The sequence below is a fragment of the Protopterus annectens genome, chromosome 11.part0, assembly GCF_019279795.1.
Source record: "Protopterus annectens isolate FY-2018-M chromosome 11.part0, PAN1.0, whole genome shotgun sequence".
Lineage (NCBI taxonomy): Eukaryota > Metazoa > Chordata > Ceratodontiformes > Protopteridae > Protopterus > Protopterus annectens.
This window is the reverse complement of record NC_056745.1, coordinates 1,039,017,216-1,039,034,906: the sequence shown is the minus strand read 5'-3', so window position 1 is coordinate 1,039,034,906 and position 17,691 is coordinate 1,039,017,216. Positions and strand designations below refer to the sequence as shown.

At 35.3% G+C, this 17,691-nt stretch overlaps 1 protein-coding gene across 1 annotated transcript in view; it reads right to left on the bottom strand.

Annotated features, from left to right (window-relative positions):
* Positions 1-17,691, bottom strand: part of CELSR1 (cadherin EGF LAG seven-pass G-type receptor 1) — a 2,549,932-nt gene that overhangs the window by 256,473 nt on the left and 2,275,768 nt on the right. The window contains exon 21 of the mRNA XM_044088384.1: positions 3,893-4,097. Coding sequence (XP_043944319.1) covers positions 3,893-4,097 — 205 coding nt within the window. The remainder of the gene's footprint in view (positions 1-3,892; positions 4,098-17,691) is intronic.

Sequence of the window (17,691 nt, the reverse complement as noted above, 5' to 3'; positions counted from 1 at the left end):
GCAACCACCACTGCGGCAGTAGCCTTAGTTATGCGGGTTATATCCTGCTTACAAAGCTTTTGGGCACCTTCCATGTGCTCAGACTGTTAGGCAGCTTGAACTGAACTCCCTAAAAACAAACACAGTGTACATAAATGGACTACTATGTTCTCTCTCTCTCTCTTTTTTTTATACATGAAACTTAAGTTACATAAGGTGCTTCCACCAGCCTGTATTAACCACCAGGAAAAAACAGATGCATATTTTAAACAGTTCCTCTCTGATCTTTAATTTTTGATATAGGCAACTTAAGAGCATTATTTTGGTTAGAGTGTTAGTTACCTAGTCTTTTTAAGTGGTGTTTCACTCTGCTGTACAAACATTAAAAGCTACTTACTGATTCATTGATTGAATATACAATTTACAAATAGTCCTGCATCAAGTTTAAGATGTATGTATTAATTTAATGAGTCTGAAGTGATCATATTCTTGGCCCAGTGAGCCCTAGACAATAGCTGAGTTCACTCTAAATTTATCAATTAATTATCCTGGTTAACAAATATAAATAAAATTCACACACAGACAAGGCCAGACCCAACACAAGGGTCCCTAGGCAGCTGGGGGCCCCCAAAAAGCATTAAATAATCCAACATGTCTCGTTTTCCCCATATTATCTACCAATCCTTTTTAAACTACAATCTCAAGCAAGCAGGTGAACATCCCTGATGACCCAATGGTTTTTGGTTTCTTCCATCTGGGGTAGGCGGGTGGGGGTATTTTCCATTTTTTCCCCTTTACTTTAAATCTGAACCTTCACCGTGACTCCGCCCTTCCCCCCTCCCCATTAGTCCATTCCCTTCCTCCTTATCTCTACCCCATTAGTCTGTTCAAACCCCCGACTCATTTGGGAATGGTTCAGGTTTATAACTGATTAATATGTAACATGCCCGATTTGACATTGCTATTAAAGTTTGCGGAAAATACAAACAATTTCAGAACAACCAAACCAGATCCACTTAAGTGCTGCTGAATATACTTGTACATGTAATGTAGTCCCGCCGACTACCAGTGCCAAAAAGACTCAGTGGACTATGATCGTGGATGGACTTCGTGTCCTAAAGTAATTTAAAAGTAAGTGTTAACTAAAACTATAAGTGCTGCAACAGAAGACAACCCCTTGCTGTTGTTATGGACTGGATGGAGTTGTAGCTTGCAAGCTGAAATTACAATTGCACCTGTCCACAATCCACAGTGCAGATTCTATCACTTGAGTTAAGTGAATGAACAGCTGAGCACAAGATAATCTTAATAGTTAAGACAGGATTTGGGACTCCTAGAATAGGCAAAATATAGCTAGTAGCTATAGCTCGTAGCTGTTAGTTACTATAAATGTTTTTAAAATTATTACTACTATAATTATTTAACTGTAACAGCAGTGAAGGTTCATTTTGGTGGTATTTTCTTAGCCTTTCAGTACCCAGTCTGGAATTGAGATGAGAGTTATATTTTCTTGTGGCAGTTTTGCTTGGCCAGCACTGAAATTCAGCAGTTGCTGACAATGCACTGTGTTGGCCATTGACCAAGAGTGATGATCCCTTGCTGTCACCAAATCAATGATGATGACCACATCTCTGAAGCCAGAGCCAGCCCAGCAGGAGAACTGATATTCTCCCTCTTATTTTTGTTAGCATCTGGCTGTGTACTGGTAGTCATGAAATGGTTGAACTTCTGGTAAATTAATGATGCAGAGCTTAACTCAAACATCCTTGATTTTTTAAGACTATCCTCAAGTTTGCCTCAAGGTCTAGTAATTGTTTTGATCTGTGCTTTGCAAAATTGTGGTTTTCGGATAAATTTTTGAAGACAGTCTGGAGTCATTACAATAGCAGCAAGACCATTGAGTTTCAGACTTCATATCATTCAGAAAATGCATGTTAAAACAAACCTTGCATTTTATCAACTTTTTTAGCTATACAAGAGCAATACTATCCCTAACTTTGTGCCTTTTGTCCATTTTCTTGTTAAAGGTTCATAGGTTCATAGCTAGGTACTAGACAATTGGCCCTAGGGCCTACATAAGTCTAACCAAACGTTACCCTGGCTTTTGTCACCCAAGAAAATTATTTTCCTGTGCCCCTGTCAAGCAGAGCCAGAGAAGTGATCCCCGGTGTGAATCTCCTATCTCCCATCCAATCATCAAGATTTTTCTTGAAGAGTGCTAATGAGGAGCTTTGTTTGATATAGATAGGTAATTTGTTCCAGAGTATTGGAAGTCTCTGGGACAGGAATCTATCCCTCCAGTATGTTCTGTTTATTGTGGTGAGAAGGTTTAGGTCCCTAGAGCAAGTAGCTCAGAGGGATTGGGATTTCTTTAAGTGGAGCATGTCCAACAGCTTTGGGTTTGACATAGCTTTGTATGTTAAGCAGAGATCGCCTCTGAGTAGGCGATATGTGACAGAGTAAAGCTGGGGTTTTTTGAGACGGTCTGCGTAGGGCATCTGTTTGAAGTCGGTAATCCTCTTTGTGAGGTATTTCTGCGGCCTTTCCAGTTGTTGATGTCTTGTGAGGTACACACCAAAAGGGGCATTGTACTCTATAATGAGTCTAATGAGTGATGAGTAGAGGAGAACAATGACCTCCTTTTTCCTGGATGAGAAACATTTTGTGATGAGGTGTGCCACTTAGAAGGATTTCCTGGCTACTGTGGCGATGTGATTATCAAAGGAGAGACTACTGTCCACCTGTGTCCCAAGGTCTCTTATCACACTTTCGGTGTTAAGTAGACTACCGCCTATGTGGTAGTTCATGGGTACAGGGTTTTTACCAAAAGGGATGACAATGCACTTTTTGGCACTGAGCTTGAGGCCATGGCTTTGACACCAGGCATCTGTCTCAGTGAGGCCCTTTTGTAGGATGTCCACATCATTAGGAGTTTTGATTATGGCTTCTTGTTTGCAGTCATCTGCGAACTTTGTTAGCCAAAGACCTTCTGTATTAGGAAAAAACAATAACACTGGTGTTAGCCTCTACTTCAGAGACTTCGATACCAAACAGGAGAGGACCCAGGACTGAACCCTGTGGTACTCCACTTGTCAGTGGTCTGAAGTTGGATTTAGAGTCTGCTACTTTCACAGTGTGAGTTCTGTCAGTGAGCCAGTTAGCAACCCATCTTGTGACATAGGGATTTATACCTAGTTTAGTGAGTTTATCTATAATTCCAGTGTTGGGGATGTTGTCGAAAGCCTTGGCGAGATCCAGATAGGCTGTGTGAACCACCTTACCCTCATCTACGGCTTTGGTGACTGCTTCAAAGAAGTCTATCAGGTTTAGGAGGCATGATCTGCCTTTTACAAACTTGAACTGGGTAGGGTCCAGAGTTTGGAGATTACCAATGTCATTGTTTATAAGTTCTATGGCAATACGTTATGCAATGAGGATTACAGTCAGTCAATAAATGATGCTAGACAAAGTTTCACATTTCTTGTTCTGCAAATGTTTACTGATTTTTGCCCTATCCTTCATAAAACGTTTGATTTTTAGGTCACAGTATTCAATTATCCATTCCATCCCAACACATGGAACAAATGGACAAAATATGAAACACGTAGTTACAGCTTATTAACAACTACAACTAGGAAGCTCACGGGATGTTTGAAATTCTGTTTGTTAATTATTTGTTAACTGGGTAAGCCCACTGGACACACTGTCCTTTTTCATGGGCAATCTAGAAACACTAAGTGACTTGCTCAGAGTTACACTATAAGCAAACGGTTCTCAATGTGTTTGCTGTAAAATTTTAAATAAGTTTTAACTCCAAATGTTTGGGATCGAGACAAAGTAGAGTTTGAATAGTGTTTTTATCGACAATTACACTTACACAATCCATTGAGGAAAAAAAAACTCATTTCCATACCTTAAACTTCTTCGGTCTGGATCGTAGCTCTCTGGCAGAAGCTGACCTACTGAGCGATATATTATCACAACAACTACAGCATACTGGCTGGTTTCGTCGAGTTGTCTTTTGGTCCTCTTGGAGAAGTTCCTATCATTATAGGGAGGATGGCTGCTTCCCTGACCTGGAGGATTTTTCTGACTGGAAGTCTTGTTTGCAGTCATCACTATAAATACAATATGTGAAAAAAAAAGATTCAATAAATCTCTACTTCATGATGCATCATAATGGATTATTGTATTGCTTCTCTCTATACTAGCATGTACAACTCTTACTAGGGGTGGCCTCTTGCTATTGGACTGCAGCCCTCCCAGCTGTAAAAGCAAATAAATAAATAAAATTAAAACAAAAAAGAAAAGAAAATAACATAAAATAACTAAAAAAGAAAATAAATAAAAAATGCGAACTCCCGGAACATCGCACATGCGCACACGCGTTTTCCGATATCCAGACTGCTGGTGAACCAGTCTGGAGCATGCGCACAAACTCCAGACTGTCTCGCCAGCAATCCGGATTCAGAAGACAGCAAGTACCTCCAAATATTCCAGAAGTCTATGCAGTTGTAACTGCACAGACTGGAAGGGGATCAGACTGCAACTTCCACAGGCTGGTACTCTCCCGGCGTGAAGGACTACATTGGTGCTCTGCTCTCGCGGGATCTACTGCTGCAGGGACCCTTGGATAAGGATTATGTATTCTTTGCTGCAGGGACTGATGGACCGTTGGACTTTTGCGGGATTTACTGTTGCAGGGACTGTTATTTATTATGGCTTGGACTTTGATTCAGGACTGCAAGATTATGTATTTGGCTGGCATCGTTGTTTCATGGACTTCGATTCAGGTACAAGGGTGTGTGTGTATGTGTACATATGTGCATGCCTGTGATTCTATGTGTGCATTTTTTTGAAAGACGAAAATAAGAAACAACGCATGACTGCATATACTGGGACTTACTGCTGTATGGTGAAACCTCCTAGTAAACTGCATCTGAAGGGTTTTTTTTCCTCAGAAGAAATAAACCCTTTTTTAAAGGCATGCCTGATGCTAGTGATGGCCATCTGAAAGCAATTAATGAAAGGTAGTCAATCAATACAAATGTACAGATCTAAGTTTCAGGTATGGCTTATGACCCTTGCATTGCTGCTTGTATTACAAATCACCTATATGTTTGTAATGATGTGTGCCTATTCCATCTGCCTTTTAGTGGTTAGCTAATACCTTATTCAGTGGCTTCTAAAATTTTTGTCACTTCTTCATTATTACCACATAAAACTTGCAAGCTGACTAAATGTTTTTCTGTACCAAGAATACCACCAAAATACAATTTGTAAGGCAACCAGTAGTTTTATTTTTGAAGACAGATGTGCTCCAACAGACCAGTAATGATAATGATGTTGTTGTGTCATCAGTCAGCACCGTGACTTTCATTGTTAAGGAAGAGATGGAGAGAAGGAGTCATGGTATACTTCCTACACCAAAGCGTGTGTGTATATGGATGTGTGTGTCCCAGTTGCAGTGGCTAGATAGAACATGTAACCTGGTGGTGGTTAGAGATCAGACTTGAACCCTATACCTTGAGTGCAGGTTACAAGAGCCTGAATTCCCTACCCAACACCATTTATGAAATTTTGCAGATTTTTGCCTCATATTTTGTTCTGTTCCTCATAACATCTATGGTTTCTGAATTCTGAAATTCTGAGATATTTGATGGTGCAGTGGAAGCAATGTTGCTTTGCAGCTACAGGTTCTCAGGTTTGATTCTTGGCTAGGGTGCCTTCTGTGTGGACTCTGCATGTTCTCCCTGTGTTTGTGTGGGTTTGCTCTAGTGTCCTCTCATGTTACAAAGACATGTCTGCATTATTTCTTCCTGGGCCTCTGCTGAAAATTGTTTTTTGTTCTGTCAGACTTTCCTGGTTAATAAATGTTAAATAAATAAAATTGACAGGCATTTGAATTTCAGACTTCATATTCTTCAGAAAGTACATAGTAACACAAAAACTTTTATTCTAGCAACTTTCTAAGTTTATAAGATGAATATTTGAACTTTGTCCCTATTTTTGGGACTGTATTTCCCCATTACTGGCTTCATCCAGGTTTTTTGTGCTAAGGTTGACAGCTATGGCAAGAACTGAATATGTTTGAAGGATGTATTCCCCCATTACTGGGTTTGTTCAGGTGTTTTGTGCTAAAAGGTTGACAGCTATGGTGAGAACCGAATTCACTAAATGATAGCCATTTAAGTTTCAGTCTTCCTCTCTTTCACAAAGCAGCTGATTTGGCATCGTGGCATGTTGCTCTGACTGTTTTGCACAGGGACATGGGCTCAAGACTGGGCAGTAAAATTATGGTGGTAACACATCATTTTATTCTAGCAACTTTCCAAGATTATACAAGCAATGTTTAATGTGTCCCTGATTTTTGGGCTTTTGTTCCCCCCAATACATTTTGGCTTTTTCCAGATATCTTGTGCTGCGAAGTTGAGTATTGAGTAGATTCCACAAGGAGCTGGGAGCTGAGAGCTGCAGGGGAAGAGAAGTTTAGAGCTGCTTATGCTGAGTCTGCTTGCATCAGCTTGCATTGTTAATAGCACAACAGGTTGTGTACTTAATTTTGATGCAGAAGGCTGTGGGTTCTAATCCCACAAGGGGTGGATGCTGCCGTACTGAGAATGTCTTCTTTGGCGAAGATACTAACTATGAACCTGTTATCAGTTTGCCATCCATTTCCTATTGCAATATTACTAGCTTATCATTTTTTTAATGTAATATAGGCAATTAATTCCTCAGGGGCAACAGACACTATTTGTAGATGAAACAATGAAATATAAAGTTGTTTGCTAGCAGCAACCTCTTCATTAATTACAGATCTCTTTAATGTGGAATTATTTAGATGACTTACTTCTGCAGAGATTATGCATATTTACTGATACTGGTGGATTGTATAAGTTGGAGTAGACTTTTTTTATGATTTAAATGTTCTTAATTGGGCAGTTTTTTCACTTTTGGTGCATGCATTTTGTTTCATTGTTTACTGGAAAAATGTTCAAAACAATACATTTAAAACACCTTCTAACAACCGTACTGTATTATACAAGGAATATAATTTAATACACTCAGGAATGTGTATCACACAACACATGTATGTTTTGTGTGCAAGGGGCCTATCATTTGAAAACAGGCCAAAGTTAATCTTTGTACTACCCAAATGTATTTTCTTTGAATGTGGATTTCACTGCTGTTTCAATGAATGTGAGTTTCAAGGGCAGAGTTTTAATGCTAATACTATTTTCATTGTGAGACTGCATTGCTTTGTTTAGCAGATGTTTGTGTTTGTGCTGTAAAATATAAAATAAAACTTACAAGTGAAATCTAAATCATCATAGAAGTAAAGCAGTAGACACATTGCAGTGTTTATGATAATGGGGCGAAATAGCCAAGTAATGGGACATTGGAATGGCTGCAGGGGGTGACTCCATTCGACCATGATTTTGTGAGGTGGAAGGATGGCAAACTCAGACAGCCCTGGCTCAGTTGAACTATACCTCTCAGCTGACCAGATTTTCACAGAATTAATAGATTTTTGCTTCTTCTTTTTGGTTTGTTCCTCATAAAATTTGTGGTTTTACGGCAAATCATTTAGGAATTAAGTCACTAAATAATGACAGACATTGAGTTTCAGACTTCATAACCTTCAGAAAAATGCATGCTAAAGCAAGACCTGTTCTATCAACTAAGTTTATACAAGAGCAATTGTTAGTACTGTTTGTATATTACTCCAATATATTCGGCCTTGTTCAGATTTCCTGCGTTAACAGGTTGAGAGGTACGTGCAGATTTGCTTTATAAAATTGGGCATATCCAAACCTCTCAGCTGTCCCTGATTTTGGCTCAAAATGTTGCTCTCCCTTTAATCCCTCCTCAAAATGTCAGTTTTGGAAGAAAACATGGAGGGTTTACAATTAATAAATAACTGTAATAATCAAAGTTATAGATTACTTTTATTTCAGAAATGCATGTAGATTTGTTTATTTTGTCAGCTGCTCAAGCTAACAGTGCTAATATTAAAAAGTGTCCATTCTTTGACAGGTTCCCAGCTGTATTGTGTGGCTATTTTATATTTTTGCATCACATTTTTGGTCCATTTTTCATAAAATTGTGTTTTTTCTGGCAAATTAGTGGCAAATCATTAAAGATTGAAGTAAGAAAATAATGACAGACATTTCAGTCTCAGATCTCATACCCTTCAGGAAATTCATACTAATGCAAGACCTACTATTCTATTAAAAAGTTTATAAGAACAATATTTAAATATTGTCCTTAATTTTGGGCCTGACTTTGTCCAGATTTCTTGCTCTGAGGTTGAGAGGTATGACAGATGTGTCAGGGTCTTTGCAGTCAGCCAGAGACATTTCAAGTTGTGACATACTTGCTGCACCCCACTCCCCCATGTAGTGACTCTGGATGTGTCCAAGCAAGGCAAGGAGCAGTTATGCAGTGTAAGTGTGTAGAGTATCCCCCCCATATCCTAGGTAGACACAAGTACTACATTGGCTTTTCATCTGTCTTGCTTGACTTTGCAGAATGCTCTGGATTTCTGTCATATTTTTATACTGTTGATTATGCTTATTATTCAGAAAGTGCCTGTTGCTCTATGTTTAAGTAGCAATTATTTCATGACCATCAGGTAAGCTTGTCTGAGATTGCAAGATGCAAGTAAGCTTACTGTTAAAGAATTACCAACACTGAAAGCCTTTTTGTTGTTGCCATGCAGAGAATACTTGCATAACTAGATAACGTATAAGCCTTGGATATTGAAATGCATATGACAGTATTTGTAATAAAGGACAAGATTACAGTATTTTAAGAAGCTCATTACCTTTGTTGGAGCCTTGCAGTCTTTACCCATAAACTAAACAGAATGCCAATCTATCGTGTGTGGTCTATAACTTGTGCAGTAATCCTTTAAGCAATTTATCTTGAGCTTGTTTCTTGTTTGCAGTTTATTTTTTACTCTGATCATGTTTTCCCAATGCAACAAGTAGATAGTTGTCAGGCAGCAGGTCTTTTTGGATAAGAAACATTTTTACAAGTGGAAGGTATCATTGCTACTTCCAGTATGTTACTTGGTACTTTTTATAAAGCTGAATATAAATTATAATTAGAACTGCAGTGCAAGGAGAAGTGGTTTGAGATGAGTGCTGCTTGTTTTTCTTGTACTTGATTTTGACCTGCATTTCAGTAATGTATTTAAAAAGTAATTTATTTTTTCATGTCTCACAACCTTTTTGTTTCCATGTAGATATTAAGTAAGCCGTCATGCAGCCAATGCATTGCAATATTGTTTTTCTTCTACACTTCATTTTGTCTCGACTGGACTCTCATAATGACAGTTTGGCACCCAGGGCAGCATATTTAATTAAAGTTCCAGTTTTTGTGGTTTTGAGCATAGTTTCTCCCCTTTCTAGTTGGCCACACCCATTCCCATTGGCACCACCCATTCAGCTGTCCTCTGCAGCCCCCCCCCTTCGATTTGAAGTCACCAACCGCCACTGACTCTTACTGACAAATAAATATGTCATCAGTGGATATCTGAAAATGTCATTACAAATGTGTACAGCACAAAGTCATGTATGACATAAGATAGTCTTCTGCAAAAAGAAATCATTTACCTGCTTCAATATAAGCTGTAATCACATGTGAATACAACCAATTAAATTTAGGAATACTCAACTTGAGAAATAGCCAGTTTTTCATTCATATAGGTGTAGCTTCTACTAGAACAATATACGAGTCCCATATCAGAAGAATTCATAATTTCAGTGGAATTACTAAAGATTTAATACCAATCCCTTCTCCCCTGCAATGATCCTGTTTTACAAACTCTGACGCCAACACTGTTAATTTTTCCTTCAATACCGAAGGTCAGGCAATTTTTATTTATTTACACATGGTTTAGCTGGCTAATTCCATTGAGGCCAATGGCCTCTTTTCAGGGAAGACACTGGTATTCATACTTACTAGAGGAAATTTGGCTAGGGCACTAGGGAACTTCCCCTACTCATCATTATTGCAAGTAGGACCCATTCTGGAGGAGCACTTCCTTTTTATGTTCCAGGCACAGAGGCACCCTAGAAAAACAGGAAGGCAGATGGAGAGAGAAGGAGATGATGCAGAGGTGAAAGAAATGGAAGAGGAAGCAAATATTAAGACCGGAGAATGTGTGCAGAATTAGTAGGAAGCGTTTCAAAGAAATATGTTTGATGGAGATGAGTTAGCGAATGAAGGATGCATAATTACAGCCTTCCAATTGGGAGAGTTGCGGGATGATTTACTTAAAGAAACAGTGGTGCAGAGTGAGACAGAAAATGAAGGAGATGTTTCCTGGAGGGGCATTATGGAGAAACTACAAAAGGAGGAAGCAGAGACAATCCTGAAGAACAGTGGTGAGATCGAAAATAAAACATGCAGAGAAAGTAAGATAAGGCAAAAGTAGAGTAGCAGAAAAGAAGACAGAAGAAAAAACGGACGTACGTGGTAAGGATTCAAAGTAAAGAAGACAAAGATATGGACAGGTATGAAGTATGGGACAATTTAATAGCTCTTTTGGATGTAAAAGCATATGAGGTAAGAACATTTATTCTTATTAACAAAGAGACATTTTGTAATATTATATTTCAGATTGTTTTATCAGAAACAAAGAAGGATTGTAACCCATGGAATCTTTATATGATAAAAGCATTTAACAGGGAAACAAAAAAGAAAATTCATGTACAAGTTTGAACAGAGGTAGACAGACTTTGAAAGAATATATGAAAACTTTATGCAAAGTAGTACTGGATATTGCAAAAGTTTATGACTTTATATACTGGTGGCTGGGATTGTACTATTGTATTAAAACAGAAAGAGAAAAAAAAACTATACATACACCAAGCATGATAAATATGGAGGGGAACATGAGTGTCATAAAATAGTGGAGAGAACCCAAAACATGTTTTTTGTGAAAAAGGAGGACATTTGATAAGTAACTGTGAAAAAAGAAAATGTTATATTTCTGGGGGAATGATAAAAAATTTGACTTGAAATGTTATCAATGTAAAAAACTTGTACATTTATGGATGTTCTGTAAAATGAAAACAAGAGTAAAGAAAAGGAAAAAGAAAGAGAAGAAAATGAACAAGAGAAGAAATTTTAGAAGTATAAAAAGTAGAAGAAAAATTAGATGAGGAAAAAAATAAAGAGGACATGGAAGAAGGGTCTGAAATAAGTGATGAAGAATACATAAATTGTGAGGTAGTAAAAGAAAAAAAAATTCTATTGATAAAAGGGTATACTACAGAAAACGAATATTTAAAGGAATAAGTACAAAAGAAAAAAGAAAGGAAATGGATGAAAAAGAACATATACAGCTAATGACTGGCGGTTGGTATAATGGTCAAGGTGTTTGACTCACAAACACAAATGTTTGAGTCTCATCTTTGAGAAAGAAATTGGCTAGACTCAGAATGGCCTATTAAAGGAAAACTCCACCTTAGAACTCAAAAATATATTTTTTTCTTTGTATCTTTGTGTTCAGAGCTATTTTAATGCCTCAAAATCACTCTTGAGTGCTTCTTTTATAATTTTAATGCGTTTCCCTCAAAATGGCGGATGATGAGGCCTGGCTCGGTAACGTTATCTTATTTTCTTGCTTTCATTCCTTAGTCATAGAATACATTTCATGTCTTTAAATACTCATGCTAGACATAACAAAGTGGTGTTTTCTCATGTGACTGAGAATGGCAGGATTGTCAAGCACTGTCATCTAAACACACCTTATATAAAAGAGCTACTTCTATGTTTCCCTGACTGAGCCTCATTTGTGTGTCTGTCAGAGATTGTTCTATGCTATAAATAGCTGTTAGCCAATTCCAGCAAAAGAAAATAGGTAAACAGCAGGGTTTCATAATGGGATTTTGTTTTTGTAGTTTTCAAAGAATGACAGCTCTTCCCCCATACTATCATGCTGTGGTTTGAAAACTCTCACTGCAGTAAATGATCCCTGCTGTACATTTACAAGTGACAAGTAGTAGGATTCCAAACTAACTCTGTCTGCTACTTCCAAATGCCTTCAGTGAGAAGTGTTTTTCTCTCTCATGAATGATGCATTAAAATGTGCTTTACTAGTTCTTTAATTATTTCTGTCAGGTTCACCCTCCTTATTTTTATTTCATATTTATTTATACTTTGGTAACCAGGAAAGTGAACTGGTCTCCCAGGACCCTTAATGGCAAAGATAACAACAAGTACTAAAATTTACTTAGCAATGCAAAGAAAAAAAAATACTGACATAAAGACATTGACCAAGACTGCATGTGCTACACATAGTCAATGACTGACCAAGTAAATCATTACGCAACATTTACTAGAATGTACACATTAATAATGTTCAAGTCTACTATGTTATTATAAATAATGAACTGTATGCACCCATATTGCGCACGCGCACACACTATATATATATATATATATATATATATATATATATATATATATATATATGTATATAGTATGTGTATAAAGTACATGTGTACAAAAAGGTGTGTGTGTAACAGAGAACTATATTAAATGCCTGTGTGTGTACTCCATGTCCTTTCAACAAAAACAAATTATTTTGCATAACTGTATGTGTGTCTACATATAAACACACACACAGATATATTCATGTGTTTGTATAAAAATGTATGTTTCATGTAGAATTTTATATGTGGAATGCAGTAGTGTTTAAATGCACGTCTGACTGCATATGTGTGTGTGTGTGTGTGTGTGTGTGTATATATATATAAATGCAAGTGCATTTAAACACAGTTAAGTACTTATGATTTCCTTTTCTTAATGTTTTTAATGCAAAACCACATAGTAAACATATGTTAAAGTAAATTCAGCTGCATATTATGGTTTCCATCAATGGTCACATTTCCTTTGTGGACTACAAAATGCTCATGTACTCTAGCACTGTAAGGACTGACTCAAAGTCAGTGGAAACCTCTTACCATGGATCTGCACACATACCAGGTATGCATCCCCCTCTGGAAGGATGTCACCAAAAAGCATAAAAGACCTTTTTATTTTAAGTATCAGTGCACCTAGTTGATAGAGTTGCCACCTGTCTCTCTTTCTGCAGTTCTGTCCTGTGTGTTGGTACTTTACAGAAAAACAAATATTTTCTGTAAATGTCACAGACATCTTTGATACTACATTTAAGTTAACTTAACATATAAACTATTACAAATAACCAACATTTAAAGTTAAGCATTTCAATACTGTGTTGCTGCTTATGTAAATTTGTCAGAAGAGTTGACAATTCCCTTTAAACTCCTGACTGATCTAATTGCTTTGTTATGCTAAAAAGGGGAGTGTTAAGTTCTCCTCCTCTGCAATAAAAACGGTGGAAAACAGTTCTGCAACTTTGTCTTTTTTACATCAGCTGCTGTGTTCCTGACACTAACAGAAATAACTGCCCATCTAAGACTGACAGCAGTTCCTGACAGGGTAACCTACAGATTTAACTGTCTATGATATGTCATGCAAGTGGACAAATTCCTCTGCAAAGTATGTGAGAAGTTGAGTTTAAGAAAAAAGTAGGTGGGCTTTCCCTTATTTTGACACCAACACAAGGAAATAATTTTTTTTTAAAAAATACAAGCAATTTATTGTACCTACACAATGTTGGAACCCTACTGTAAGGGGAAAAGAAACCTAAAGATTGAGTTAAACTGTAGGAGAGGGTGGAGTCTTCCTTTAAGAAAGCCAGCCCAGTAATTAGCTATGAACCTAAGAAACTATGAATATAAGGAAAGGAAAAATGAACATTTTTAAAGTGCTTTCTGTAAATATTAATGGCATTAAGAATATAGTAAGAACAATAGGAATTTTGGAGTGGTGTAATACATGTGATGTAGATGTAATTACATTAGAAGACACTTTTTAGCAAATGAAGAAAGATTACAGAAAAACTATGGGGGAGGAGAGATAATCTAGAATTTGGGAATTGGCAGATGTTCTGGAATAGCCATAGTCTGCAGAAATACAATAAAGATATTAGATTTAACTTTAGCAAAAATAGGAAGATTAACCATTGTAGATTTAAAATGGAAAGAACAAGTACATGAAATTATAACATTAGATGCTTATAGTAATTGTAAAGAAAAGGAAAGCTTATTTCATCAGATGTTAGACTATGTAGTGAAAAATATAACAGGAGACTTTAACTGTGATTTAAAAGTCAAGTGTAAAAAGGAGAGAAAATTATATATGAAAAATGTTACAAGTTATAAGATGTGGTAAGTTAAAACTCTGGGACAAAATTTCATGGACTTACCAAAGGGGTATGCACTGAACTGAGATAGATTTTTTTTAAGGTTTACTTATAGGAGAAGGGGGGGTAGTTGCAACAGGATGTTCTGATCATCTTGCAATATGGTAGGGGATAAAGGAAAACAAGGAATATATAAAACAGGAAAAGTAATAAAAAGGATAAATGAGGAAGCATGAAATGAAGAAAGAAATAGATTAGTAATACAGTTATGGAAATATCATATTAGTATTAGAACATTTTATAAAAACTGGTCAGAATGGTGGATGATATTTAGGGAAAATGTAAATTGTTTTTTACAGTGCCAATATGAAGTCAGAGAAGTACAGAAAGAAAAAGGATGCATTGGAAGATCTAGAGCACAATGATGGAAAGTAATTTGACAAAGAAAAAAATTATATGAAAGAACTCTAAAAAAACACAAGAATTGTTATATAAGCAAATATATTTTTACAAGGAAAAAGAAAAGTATAGCATTACCTAGGCAGATTAGTAAAGGAAGATGGTAGTGTAATGACTTAAAAAACATAAAAGGAGAAATAGAAAAACTCGGGAAAAGATTAAGAATAGTGTAGTACAATATGTAGAAAAATGATTAAAGAAAAACAAAGGTAGTAAAAAAAAAGCATGAAAAGTAAAAATGTTAACAGAAAAAGAGGATAAAGAGTTGGAAAAGGAGATTTTTTTAAATGACCAAGATAAAGTATTAGGACAAGGAAGAATAGATTTGGCTGCAGGACCAGATGGAATAAGGTACAAAAAGTATAAAAATGCAAGCAACTGGTGAAAAAAATATTTTTAAAGATTTTGAATGAATAGTTAAATGAAGGTTTTATGTATAAAGAATTATGCAGTGGAATACTTAAATTATTATGGAAGAATGAAAACAGAAGAAAATTAAAAAAAGCAGAGACATAATATTGAATAATAATAAGATCTCTATAAAAATAATACAAGAGAAATGTAAAACTAAAATGGAAGATAGTATATACAGTATTAAGGGGATGGGATGTCAAAAATTATTTATGATAGACAAACTGCGGGTGATATGAATAGAAGAAGTGAAAATCATGATAGGATATCTTAATAAGTCATTTGACACAATTGGATAAGAAATCTTATGGGTAATAATGAAAGAATATAAGTGAGAAAGATAGGAAATTACGTATGTCAGCATATGGTAATAATAAAGTAAATTTACTTATAAATGTCTGGTTAAGCCAAGAGGTACATATGACGAGAGGTGTAAGACAGGGATGTCCAATGAACTACATACTCTTTGCATAAGTTTTGACTATAACAGTAAATGAAATAAATTACAAAATGATGGAGATGGGGTATATAACACATGAAGGGTTAAAAACTCCAGTTCTTTTTTTTTTTTCAAAACAGGTTTATTGTTTTAACATACAAGAGAAATATCATAACAATTTTATACAAGTAATTAATAATAGATATGATTATAACATTCAACAAAACAACTAAAGTATTTACAAAGACATCCACTACAATCAGATCAATTAATTAAACTAAAATACCATGCTATTGAAATTAGGATTTTTTTAACAAATTTTGTAAATTATCCCATACAATATAATAAGATGTTTTTCTAGCTGTTCTTGACCTAATTGTGTTTATTTCCATATGGCACACTATATTCATAACATTTTTAAATTCATTGAACGAAGGAGGTGTATCTGAAATCCAATTTCTGGTTATTATTTTCCTAGCCCCTGCTAGAATAGACCAAAACAAGGGAAGCTTAACCTTTTTAACACTTTGAGGTACAGGTGTGTTGAATAATATAAGAGATTTAGAAATAATGAAATTATCTGTAAAAAGAGCCTGCAAAAATTCATTAATTGACTTCCAGTATTCTTTCAATTTTATACAGTCATAAAACATATGAGCCCAGTCAGCATTAATTTCTATATTACATCTCTTACATAGATTATCTTTATTATTTATTTTATTCATCATCAAAGGTGTATAAAAAGATCTATGTAAAAATGTCCATGCATAAAGTCTCCAGACAATGGAAGACGTAGTTCTATAGGCAGATTCCAATATATATTGTTTATCTTGTTGATTTGGTGGGTCCCCATTAATAGAAGTGAAATAATTCCAGTATGTATCTACACTGTAAAAAGTTTCTTGTCTGACAATTTTATGTATGTATGAAAGTTTACCTTTATTAGAAACTTTATGTTGTAAATTTAATATCAAGTAATCAATCAGTGTTGGAATAGATTCTTTAACTGTTATAGACATTAGATCTATTTTGTTAATGAGATGTTGTCTAAAGGTCTGAACCTCTAACCAGCAAGTTTCTCTTAGATCAAATTCTTGTTTTAAGAAATCTAGATTTTTAACTTTATTATCAGATATCAACTGATACCAGTACTTTAGATCATTATCTATAGCTAAATGAGTTCCTTCAGAAGTAGATGACAAAAGCATACCCTGAGTATACATTATAGGGAATATAATAAAATTCCATTCCCTATACTTAGGGTGCATGAATATAAAGTTACGATAGCTAATAATAATGTTTAATGGGCAACAAACCATATGTTTAGGTGTAATAGGTGAAGTACAAAATTCCTTTAGTAACCATAACATGGAGTTATTTACTATCATATTTTTATGTGTTAAGGAGATTTTCATGAAGTGCATACTAATTAGCTCCCAATAATCTTTCCATTTTGCAACATATGACTGATCTATTAATAAAGTAATAACTTTTACAATAGAAGAGATAGTATTTAAATTAAAGTCTGGAAAAGAAATACCCCCTTGAGACCAGCTATTAGTATGTTTCTTTAATGCAATCCTAGGTCTATTAGGTGCCCATAGGAAATTTAACATTAGTGTATTCAGTTTCTTGATAATTATTTTTGTAGGTGGAAGTATTATTGATTGTATTAAGTATAAAATCTTGGGGAATATTATCATTTTAATAATTGTAAGTCTCTCCTCCATAGTAAAAAAACATATTATTCCAGGTATTAAAAAGGTTTTGTATATTAAGAAAACAGGTATTATAATTATTATATACAATAGATTTAATATCTTTAGATAGTATTATACCTAAATAAGTTATCTGACCTGAATTGGGTACATATTTAGTAAAATCACTAATGAGAATATTTTTTCGTGTATATATAGGTAGTATTTTAGTTTTTTCTTCATTGAATATTAAACCAGAAATACTTTTAAAATTCATCATTTTATCAAATAGAGACTGCATAGAATAATTAGATCCTGCTGATGTAATTAGAACATCATCTGCAAAAAGTTTAATTTTGGATGTTATATTTTCATCTATTTCAAAACCCTCTATGTCAGTACTGTTTCTGATCAAATTAGCCCAAGGCTCCATTACTAAAGTGAATAATAGTGGAGAAAGT